At 36.0% G+C, this 12,386-nt stretch overlaps 1 protein-coding gene across 1 annotated transcript; it reads right to left on the bottom strand.

Annotated features, from left to right (window-relative positions):
• Positions 1–368: 368 nt before the first annotated feature.
• Positions 369–7,726, bottom strand: PRL (prolactin). Its single transcript, XM_068672939.1, has 5 exons — positions 7,079–7,726; positions 5,379–5,560; positions 4,871–4,978; positions 3,389–3,568; positions 369–1,465 (listed from the first exon to the last, which is right to left on the bottom strand). The coding sequence occupies exons 1-5, from the start codon at positions 7,104–7,106 to the stop codon at positions 1,274–1,276; spliced, it is 690 nt and encodes a 229-aa protein (XP_068529040.1). The 5' UTR covers positions 7,107–7,726; the 3' UTR covers positions 369–1,273.
• Between the last annotated feature and the right edge of the window lie 4,660 nt (positions 7,727–12,386).

The following is a 12,386-nucleotide window of genomic DNA, read 5'->3' as shown; positions in this document are numbered from 1 at the left end:
TGTCTAGTGGGAAGCCAAACCCCTGAGAAGCTGAGTTGAATTTAAGCTCTTCTTTTTCTCTTTGCTGGAGCTGAGTGGTGAACTCAAGGCTGAGTGTGTTTATGGCTTACAAAGACAGTATATAGATATGGCCAATGGTTTCAGCTGTTATTTGACTTCTTTTTGACTTCTTCCTTGGTGTATGACTGTAAGCCTACTGTAAGCCTTTTTTTTTTTTTTTCAGAAATAGTCAATTTTTTTGGTATCTCCAATTTTCTGATGGTTAACATCACTGTTTCAAAATGAAAACTTGGAGAACTGAGCGTGACTAAATGCAAAATGAATGGAGACGCTTTGGGTTCAGGAGAGCAGACAGCTTAGTTCAGCAAGTGCCTGTTTATAGCTTGGAAGTTTTCTAAACAACTGCAACCACCACATCACTTGTGAGGAATGTGAAGAGTAGGTGGATAAGATACTGAGTGGATGCTTTGCATTTTCTATTGGGACTACTGCTTAAAATGTATTGGTTCCTCAGGTAGTACTTTAAAAGTAGTGAGACTTTGGAAATGTTTCTTCCCTGGACAGTCAATACAGAAATAGAAATACTTGTAGCTGGATCTGTCCCCATAAATGCCAAGTTGTTTTTTTTTGTTTGTTTGTTTGTTTTTTGTTTTCTGTCTGCGGACTATTTGGGGAATCAATGACTAAGAGAGCAAGGTTATACTTGTATTTCTTTTAGTTTAGGATAATCTAGTGTGATAGGTGAAAAATCTGTTTTTTGATATCCCACCTCTTTTAGCTCTCTCTCTCTCTTTTGTTTGTTTGTTTGTTTGAGGGGGGTGGGAATGGGGTGGGATGTAGACAGAAATGGAAGCAAGATATCCTGTCATGTGTCGTTAACTGAAGGCTGAGATCCAAAAGGAGAAGCTATTGCTAAAGGTATAATCCATCCTAGCTATTTTTTGTTCATTGATACCACTTGGTGTTATGTGGTTTTGGATTTAATAATATTTTTATTTGTATCTGCATGATATACTTATCATTGAAATGCTACTGGGTAAATAGATCAGACAGAAAAGTGTATTCTTGTCATACAAGTAATTTATAACATTTTAAAACACCAACATAAATGATACTGACAGTTGCAGCCAGAATTCACACAAACATGCCTGAAAGTTACTGATGATCCTGACACAGTACAGTGTGACTTTTTGTAAAGTTTGCAATGAAAAGTGGCAAAGCAACAAGAACACCATGATGAATGATTTTAGTAAGCGATGAAGCCCAGGAGTACTTAGCAATTGCTATCATGTATTAGGCGGCACTTCAAAACCTTGAGATAGTTGTCAATTTTGTGGGAATCTCTGCGGAGGCAATGCAGCAGGTTGTAAAAGGCAAAGAGTCTGGAGTCCTCATCGGCAAGTTGCAAGGATGGAAGGCCTTCCCACTGAGAATAAATTTCATTTCCAATGTCGCCAGAATGAACCTAAAGGCACAAAATGATACTGTAGTAGATAATAATGAATCTGACTGGATGTAGGACAGAGAACTAAGAAATACTGGCCTTGAGGAATGCTAGATAGTAGTGTACAGCTCATAAAGTCTTTTCTTTTATGGTTTGCATTATTCTGTACAATGTTGTATATCCTCATGCAGATTTTGAGTGAATTTCCATTTTACAGTTTATTTCCCTAAAATATGTAAGAAGCTCAGCTGTCAGTGTTCTAAGATCTAATGTGTTAACCAATGTCTGGTGGAATCTGACTTTGCAGAGAAGTCAAACCTTCCTTTATGCATGGACTGATCAGTGGCATCTCCTCCTTTTGGTTTCCTCCACCTTAAAGTCTGAAGCAGTTGCTTTCAAAACTTGTTTCTCCAGCTTTGTCTCAGCCCATCTCTTAGGTTGTCTCTCTGCTAACAGACAGCCTGAAGAACATGCTACTTGTCAAATCTTTCAACAATACATCTTCAGATGTATTGTACCTCATATTCCATTTAAAAAAAAAAAAAAAAAAAAAAGCTGTGAGTGATATGCTGACCTCTAATGTTAGAAAGCTACATGTAGGAACTTGTGTAATGACTTAGTATCTGAGGTGAAGATTGGTTTAGATCACCTCATTTGAAAGAAGCAATCATTCATTTTCTCACATCACAAAAATCTACCTTTCATAGCAGGAAAGAAATCTGTGCCTATTGGTACTTGTGAATCTTTCTTATTTCCCATCAGTAATACTTCATGAAAGCACACAGGAGTATATCTATGTAGCCTCTCTCACTTAGTTTATGCAACTGGTAAAAAAGAAAAATAGACCTGCAGTCGCTCAAAAACATGGTTTGACACTAATGAATTTGCTAACTTCATCTTCAACTCCATTCTGTAAATAACGTGAATGAGAAGGTGGTGACAGAGTAACTGCAGTGGCACCTGACTTCTACTGTTATCTTGGATCCACACCTGAATATGGGATAGAGATGTGTTTGATTATACTGATAAATGCACTGATAAATGCACTGAGGGTCTGGATGGGATAAGATTTCTGAGTAAGTAGTCACCAAACTGAAAGAAAGAGACCATGAGTGATCCATTGGAACGTGGTGGATATGGAGATGGTGGCACTGTTAATGCTGTTCAACTGTTCTTAGCCTAAGCAAAAGCCAGTAAAGTCAGAACCTCTTATTAACATATTGCTCACTGTCAGAATGATATATAGGGACTGCTAGAGGCCCCTTTAAAAATAAACAAGTTAGAGCTGATTTTATTCAGTAAAGCTTTCAATCAATTACTAGGAGTAATTAGGATAGCAAGGAGTATATGAGTATGGGTTTTGTCAAACAGCCTTGCTGTCTAACCCTCCAAGTGTAGGGAGAATCAAGTCAGAGCCACAGTTTTGAAGAAACAATATGATAGGAAAAGAGAAATGAAAGATACTGTGTTGTGTGCCACATCTTTGCAATAGGCAATGAAGGCAATGATGTGCCACACTTCAAGAACAGTTTTAAACACATTATCCATTTCTGAAAGCTATATACAATACCTGTATGTATACAGACATGTATAAATAAGCTTATATGCACATATAAATATGTGGATGTGAGAAAACAGAAACAGCCTACAAAAATTTACGAATTCGAATGCTTAAAGATAAAATGAAGATTTCCAGTCCTGATGATTACACTTTCCCTTGAAGCAGGTTTGGGAGTACGCTGGATTATGCTAGACAAATCACAGCACATTGTCTCTGTAGAAATCACAAGATAGCAGAAAGAATTATAACTGAATCTGAGAACTTTGCAGCTATCTTGTATCCCCCTTTTTTCCTCAGAATCCACTATTTCTGTTCTTATTTACTACTATAAGTGGCTTCTTTACATCAATAGGCTGTAAGGACTGGAAGGACCTAATACTTACCCTCCCAACTATTTTCTCCATTCCTTCTAGAAGCCGCTTGTTTTGTTCCTCAATCTCTACAGCCTTCCAGAGGATGGTGTCTGGAGCTTCTTTGATTCTTTGTACCTCAGAGGCCAGATGGATCAGGGGATCATTCCAGGAGCGCAGCACTCCCAGTACTAAATTCAGTAGGTCTTCATGCTGGTCATCCACATGAAGAAAAGTCAGTTAAAATAACAAGGCTATATGCTGGCAGTGTTAGGAGGCATTTAGAGCAATGTCCACAGATGCAGAGATCTAGGAATTTATTTCAAGACCTAGCACTGACTGGGTGTGCTATATAGCCCTGTCTTAGATACTGTTGTGCAATTTCTTATATTTTATGTCATGTTTTGCAATAATACCATAAATGGAAATTTGAATGGAAAACATCTTTAAACCCTCTCCAAATTACGAACTAGTAAGAACAACTGTGCTTTATCTCTGTGGAAAACAAACAAACAAATAACAACAACAACAAAAACACCTCTTTACCTGATTCTAGTGAACGTTTATGAAACAAGTTTAGTATGGAACGGAAGATGTGAATTATGGTAAACCACTAAATAGCTTTTATTAGCTCTGCATAATTCATCTGTCCTCCCCTTTGAACTATGGTACTTAAAGCATTAGCTCTCAGCTTTTGAAAATTATTATTTCTTGTGAGCAAATAACAACCTTTAAAGCTTATGGTTATGCTCAACCATTTCTTCTTTCCTAGATACACTGTATCTGAACATAACCAGACTTTATATATCCAGATGGTGACACTGGCTTTGCAAAGCTATTCCTGTTGTGAAACTGTTTAAGATTTCTCCCTGGCATACACATGTTCATACACCTGTGCTTACTTTTTTCCTACAGAGTATTTTCAAATTCTGTCTGTGAGCTAGGCTGAAGAAGACTGTCTTCATCTTTGTACAAATTTATCATTATCAAATCGATGTATTTATCAGGTTTCTTTTTGCAAGTTGTTTGCAGTATTTTACACTAGGGTCTTTGCATATGGGCAATAATGTGACCACTTTTGCCTCTTGGTAAGGAAGGGTGAGGATAGCTATTTAGCATTTGTTAAGTAACATCAATGTTTTCAATTCCTGGGAAACCATTTACCTCTGCCTACTATATAGCCAATGAATTTTTATGTTTGTTAATAATTGTCTATAAGATATTCAAAAATAATGCTCAAAGGATGTAGTATTCTGAGTCCTGCACAAATATAATAACTGTCTTTGCTCAATGAAAGCAAGTTATATTGTAACTGGAAATAAGATGCAAAGACTGAATGCAACATAAAGGAAAATACGTGTTACTGGACTTGTATATTCTGTATAGTCTGTAGCTTAGTGTCAGCAAATGTCTTTTTTCAGTGCTTTTTTCTTCCTTTTTTTTTTTTTTTTTTTTTTTTTTTTTCCTCCCCCTCTGCTCTATCTCACACTGAATGACATCAAAAATGCAACTTACATGAATTTGCTGAGCTTGCTCCTTGTCTTCAGGAGTGGTTAAGGAGGAAGTGTGGCAGCCATTAACAGCTTTTGTAATGAAACCCCGACCCTGAGCATAGCGTTCATCCTGAAGATCAGCAAGGAGAGGCGTTATTGATATAAGTAAGGAGAGCTACAATTCAAACATTAAATTAAGTAATTGTTTCTTTGTTTTTATAACTACTTTTATGCTGTAAATGTCAAAGTCTTCTGGTGTTTAGAGTGAAAATGGCAACCAACCTGAGACACAAATTTGTCCCATAGATAAAGGATAATAGGAAAATACTATTTTTTTAATAGAAACATTGGTCAGCAATGGTCAGCACTAAAAGTAGATTTGGTCATCATTGGGACTATCACTGCCTGTGCAGCAGTTATTTTTGTTTACTTATTGAAGGCTTTCATACATTAACATATGTTTGTGCTTAAAAATATACTGAAGTGGATTTTTATATGTTCTCTCTCTCAGGAAAAGACAAAGTACTTACAAATTCATTGAACATTTCTGAAGAGAGGAAATGGATGTAGTGTGAGAGTTTAACCGCACGGTCAAAAAGCTCCCCAAGGGAAACTTGGCAGTTGGCAGATCCATTGGGGCAGATAGGCAAGGAGGTCACTCCTTCCTTTGTCAGGAGCATGTTGGACACTAGAAGGACCACCAGCAACAAACCTGTTCAGGTTTAGAACAAACCAAGATGGAAATATTGACACATATGTGCATTTAGAAGTAGCTGTCAGAGGTGGATGTAAACAGTCAGGATGCTGGATAATATTGGCTGTGCTCACAGTATCTCCTGTGCTGACTCTTGAAAATGAATAGAGGAGGCAAGCATAGTCATTCGATTATCCATTCTCCCCTCCATTATCCTGGATATACAGCAAAAGACCCTATAGAGATTGAGCAGACACAGTAACCTGTGTTACAGTACACTGTATTCAAAAGTCTCTCCATATAGTGCCTGACTATTATATAGTGATAGATGGAAAAAAGAAAATCAAACTTCTTCACTGTGTAAATATAGGTACATAATTATTTGCACAGATACATGTTTGGAAAATATTTTATTTTATTTTTTTTGTTTATTTCTTCTCCTCCTGCAAGTCCTTTTCTTCTTTACTAACATTTGGAGTTTAAATTACTTTTGTGGAAAGGTGGTTAGGTCATTCTTTTAAGGTTCTGATTGTCCAGGGAGTTTCTTCAAAAGATTTAGCAGCTGTGTTGTTTTGCTATTTAGAGGTTAACCCTAAATTACCTACTGTTAAGAAAACAGGTAATATTTGGCATTTCTGAAGAACTTCTACACTGATACAGAAGACTTCTCATTATTGAAAAGATGAAACCTTATTTGTTTAAAAGCTTTAACATTGACAGGGTCAAGTGTTCTATTCAGCAAAATAAAATATGCACAGAAAAACAATGGAAAGCTTTAAAAGCAAATATTTAGTAAACGTAATTATTTAAAAGATGCTATTCTAAGCTCTGAGAGTTTTAGTTCTGGAAATTGGCCTGCTGCATGCATTGGTTCACTAGAATCACCATTGATGCAAAATTAAAATAGACTGCAAAAAATCACCAGAGCTCTCCTGAATTTTATCATGTGACAGGTTTCTTTCTATCTCTCAGTTCAGGAAAGGTGACCCATTTGTACAATGTTAAAGTAAACCATCATCATCCCCCATGAACAACGTCCTGAAGTTAGAACAGTGTTCTAGGCAATAATTCTATTAATAAGAAGACTTGTTGGCTTAGAAACTTGAGAGTAGTTATGTAACCATTTACTTCAAAATTACTAGATTGCTTCTGGACTCTGATGATAATGACTTCAAGTCATTGCCTTCTGAGTCGTGTTGTGAGTAGCAAAGCAGTCTGGATCCAGTCTTTTTTTGTGCAAGTGTCATAACCTGAAAGCCAAATTTCAGTGACACTGCTCAGTGGAAAGGTAGTCTTAAGAGATCAAAAACTGAGTAAAAAAGAGATCAAACTGCCTGCTAATTCCAAATTTTGAACACTAAACATTTGATGCAGAGACAAGTTTCGCCATTACTCGAAAACTGGATGTCTTGGAAGACCTCAGTTTCTAGAGTTGTTACCTGTCAGTTACTTCCAAATTCAATCTAAAGTAAAAAACAAACAAACAAACAAACAAAAACATAAAAATTATCGACAAGTGAATGGCTAAAGTCTTACCTTTCAACGAATCCCCCTTGGTGCTCATGGTAGAGACCCTGTAGGATGACTTGCTCTACCAGAAAGAAGTCTCAATACTTGCTTTTATTTTCTGCACATACCAGATTTATATACACCATCCGGGGTCCATTTTGCATATATTCAACAGGTCGTGGAGTTTACCTCGATAATTACAAACATCAAACTGCCTTTCTTCCACATTCATATTCAGTATTTTTTTTATTATTTGTAACTGTGAGAGGGAATTTCATTAGAATTTCAGTTGTGGGATCCTGAGTATAGTTTGATGAAGAGAATGCCAAAATTTTGCTCTGAAAATGCCACTGTTCCTAGAAAGCTCTAGTTGTCAGTTCTGAGACAGGTATCCTCAATGTTTATAGCCTATTGTTCCCACTTCGCACTGCTGTCTTTTCATCTTTCCTCATCTCTTCAGCTTTCCAATGTTCAGCCTTCCAATATTAAAATTCTGACTATTTGGGGAAGGGGAACAATACAATGTCCACAGGAAAAGAAACAGCATAAATTGTCTAGAGAAGGATAACAGCAGCTTCTGGAAAGACAGGTCATTATATGTAAAGTTATAGATATGACATCCTGAGTATATAGCTTCATACAGTTAAGAAAGAGATTACAATGTCATGATATAACTGGTCCTCAGGATGAGGTATGTTTAGAGAAACAGGGGCAGTTCTTATATTAAAAAAGTAATAATGTATAACAACGAAGATGAAGGTGCATGTTTACTGTTTAATCATAAAGTTTAATGATTAAATCAGCATTATTTAAAGAACAAAAACAAATCAGAAATGATAAGATTATTTTCTATACATGAAAACTCTTTGCGTAAAAGATGTACATTGTCTACCATACTCAAAACACGTGCTGTCGTAATCAGCGGGATTTGTTTCCACATCTGATGCGTCTGTGGTAATCTACAAACTAGCCTTAACAGGTTGGCCCTGTTTTCTTGTTGTGTGAGGCCCACCTGTATGAATACGTTAGCAAATGTGCAATCTCTCATCTGTTTCTCAGATCCATTTACCCATGAAAAGACCTTCTAAATTAGATGATTATAATGAATAAGCTATACAGCATTAATAAATTTTCTTGCCTTTAGACAACTTGTTCTGTACTTGTGGAACAGGTATTTGTGTAATCCCAAATCCTTCATTATTTCATAACTATGGACATGGTTTTTGAAGCAGTGATAAACAAAGGAGAAGAAAGGTAGAGCATATAGAGGGTAAATATAGAGGGTAAACCAGGGAAGGCATTCCTTGGGAAACAATAAAAGAAGATGCTTAATCAGTAAACCATCAGCAAGTAGCCTACATCTACTAAGATCTAGGAAGATTGCTAGAATAGTTTGTTCTGCTCAGAGTCTGGATCTGTAGTTTTTTTAATTTTGTAAACTATCGAATAAATGAAGTAGTTGCCTGCATTTGAAAATAGTGACAATCTGATGAAGGCAATAAAGTTAGAAAAGAGCCACAGACAAAACTCTAGAATGGATGGTAGAAAAACAGCTGTCTTCTAAAACACAGGTTTAAGCTCTTGATTTTAATTCATCGTCTTACCGAATGAGCTTACAGGTGGGCCTGAAAAATTCTTGTGCCTTATAATGTTGGAAGAATGCTGTGAATAAAAGGAATGACCCACTATTTGCTCTTTCATTTACCAGTCTGCTTTTCTTGATGTTTTATGGGGTTGGTAGGTGATGCTAAAATAAGGTATAGACTTCATATCAGGTAACACAGGAAGGCACTCACAAAGGCAGCAGGTAAACTCTAACATTTTTGAAGAGAGAAGCTTTTCTCAGGACTAACAGCATCAGCTAAAGTCAGGATCCTCACATGACTTATGCTCTAGAAAAGTCTGTCTCTTGCTCTATAGAGGAAGACAAGCACCTTAAATGCAGATTGCAGAATGGTTTATATTAAACCATTGCATGATATTTTACTTAAATCATTCTACCAAATAATAATGTGTGTTGCTTTTCTCATGCCTTTCATCCTGAAATACTTTACAAATGTGAATGGATTAAAAATCTCATTAAAATAGGCAGGAGGGAAGAAACTCTCTATAAAGTAGGTAAATATAAAATAAACTTCTTTTGTCAGCTGTGAAAACTGATGTAGAAGTTGTTTATTCATAGTTGCACAAGAAGGGGGAAAAATTCTTGATTCCCAGATCTATACTTTAAATAAAGATTCTTACTATTACTGAAAAGAAAAAGAGGAGAAAAAAAAAAGAAAAAAGATGAGAGAAGAGAATGGAAGAGGAAAAGAAGGAAAAAGATACAATAACCAAAAATAAATAGGTCAAAATCCTGATTTTCTTTTATCAATTAGGAATTGGGTTCTGTTTAAAAGTTGAGGAAAAACTTAAAAGTATCTGAGAATGCTCTCCTCTTCCTTTTGAAACTGCTCTTTTTATATCCCCCAGAAGACTAATCTAGACAGTTCCTCTCTTAATGTTCCTTGCAAATTGGAAAAGGTAGCTGCTCCTAGCCCCAAATAGCATCCTAATTCTGACAGTACCTCAGGACAGCAGTGCAAATAATTGGAGCAATCAGTATTGAGAGGAATGCTACTAGAACAACTTATGGTACTGCAGAATGGCTGTGATGAGTTGTATGTTTCTATGTCTTGTCTTTCACTTTTGCCTTAAGAATTGAATTGATATATCCTAAATTATCACACTTTTTATCTTCAAGAACTTTTCTGGAAACAAAATTATTAGGCTGTTACCAATGAGTGTAAACAATATGCCAAAAGAAGGACTTGGTATATGCAGGCTTATATATATACATAGCTTTTAGATCACTATTAGAGCTTCATAGACTTTACATGTGATAGATCAAAATTACAGATAATAGCATTCAGTGATCGTTTCTCAATAATCTTGTCTATATGCCTCATATCATGTGGCAGACCATGAGTTAGACTTGTATTTTGATTAAGATCTATTGATCGGTATTGAAAAATCAGATATTCCCATCCTATTTTATATATATGTATAGTTAAATGTTTTTGAGGTATGCAAATTGTTATGGCTGATTGATATCTATCACAGAGGAATTATTATTATTTTTATTTTTTATCAGTGTACCAGTTCCTTGCATTATGGTTCTTTTTAAAAAGGGGAATTGAAAAATGGGCAATATTATCTCATTTTGTCGTTTACTGAGATGAACGTATATTTAATAACAGAACATTAGTTAATGTAGAAATTTGAAACTCAAAATTTTAGGCTAAAAGATGATCTCTATGTTTTGTATGCAGATGACTGAGCACGCAAAACTCAGTGTGCATGTAAAATCACTATTTGTGATCTGAATGTTTGATTCTTCTGATAGACTGTGAAAGAAAAGTTTTCTCTGTTCCTAATTTGCCTATGTGAATCAGAGTCAAAGTAACTCTCTCTCTCTCTCTCTATATATATATATATAGTCTTCCTATATATATATTTGTCTTCCTATTACAGAATAGTTTACAAAGTTAACCATTCAACTTAGTTTAATGTTTGTCTTTGGAAATAAACAAAATTTTGATCTGGATCAAAATTAAATCCTCAGAGCACTTTTATGTTTCAAATGTGGAAAATATATTCTGAGGAAGATCATCAGAACATCAACAATGTATTTTTTTTTCAATCTAGATGGTTTCAATTTTTTGTTGTTGTTTGTTTTCTAATTAATCCTTAATGTATTCATGAAAATTCAAGTGATTTCCAAGGATTATGTAAAACAAGGGCTTTTCTTCTCCCTTTTCTTCATGTAGGGAACAAGAGAATTTAAACAACATTCTCTTCAAATGGTTATCTGAACAGAAACAGCAAAATGGGGATTGGATGTTTTCTAACTGTGATCTCTGCATGAAGGGTGGTAAAAATAGATAAGAACATAAGGGAAAATGCTTCTATGTGAAGAAATAGATGAGGTGAAAATATCTGGGAAATTTTCAGTTGACTTTTAATTTAAGTACCAGTGTGGGTTCATACAATTTCAGAAATAGTCATAAAATAAAATGGCAGGATGTGTTTCAGAAATTATTTTTGTCATTTAGGATGACATACCCAAGTGCACCATGAAGTATGAATCCTAAGTAGAATTCCAGGTAATGTTCACCAAAGAAATGGGGGAATTCGCAAAGAGCAAAGTAAATGTTAGCTTGTGCATATTTGTCGTGATACTTGAAGCTGTTTGAAGCATGTAGCTGTCTTCACCAAGGCCATATATGTATATTATCAAATGATTTATTATTCAATCATAGAATGGTTTGGGTTGGAAGGGACCTTAAAGATCCCTTCCCCTCCTAGTTCCAACCTCTCTGCCATGGGCAGGGACACCTCCTGCTAGACCAGGTTGCTCAAAGCTCCATCCAACCTGGCCTTAAACACTTCCAAGGATGGGACATCCACAACTTCTGTGGGCAACCTCTTCCAGTGCCTCACCATCCTAAGTCTACACTTGTTTAGTTTAAAGCCATTCCGACTTGTCCTCTCACTCCACTGCCTGACAGAGAATTCCCCTCTAGCTTTCCTGCAGGCTCCCTTTAAGTATTGGAAAGTTGTTATAAGGTCTCTCCAGAGCCTTCTCTTCACCAGGCCGAACAATCCCATCTCCCTCAGCCTGTCTTCAGAGGAGAGGTGCTCCAGTCCATTGATCATCTTTGTGGCCCTTTTCTGGACTTGCTGTAACAGGTCCATGTCTCCCTTATGCTGAGATCCTTAGAACTGGCAGTATAAATTTGATCCCAATCACACATAACTGCATTATATCACTTTAGTTGAATTATCTGTTATGTACTCTGTAATGGTACTTACACTGGCTTGATACCTGATACTAGATTTAATTGGTTGATGGAGGATGGATAATAGTGAACTGACATCTGTTAGGATAAAGATATCCTACAAACCTTTTGTATAAATGTGAAGTGGCAGAGTGAGCCTGTGCCAGTTCAGCATTTCATATTGTGTGGCTGCAATATTATTTCTCCTATTGCTAAGGTACAATTTCCATTTTTCAGAGCTAGAAAACTAGTGATTTTAAGACAAATTCATTTTTATTAAAAACAAATAAGAGGAATCTTCCCCCCCAAAACAAAACAAAACACCTTTTTAATGGATTCCTGGGAGCATTGCTGTACATCTGAGGATTTGAACAGTTGTGACAGCTTCTTCTGTCTGTCCAGTTTCACTCCTGTTCCAATTCTAGGATAGTGGATTTACATATCGGGTCATAGTTGGCTGAATTTCCAAAGCTGTAAGCCACAGTTCTGTCCAAATGGAGATGTATTACATCATG

Source organism: Anas acuta, chromosome 2 (assembly GCF_963932015.1).
Source record: "Anas acuta chromosome 2, bAnaAcu1.1, whole genome shotgun sequence".
NCBI lineage: Eukaryota > Metazoa > Chordata > Aves > Anseriformes > Anatidae > Anas > Anas acuta.
Note: the sequence above shows the minus strand (reverse complement) of the source record. Positions and strands in the feature narration are given on the sequence as shown.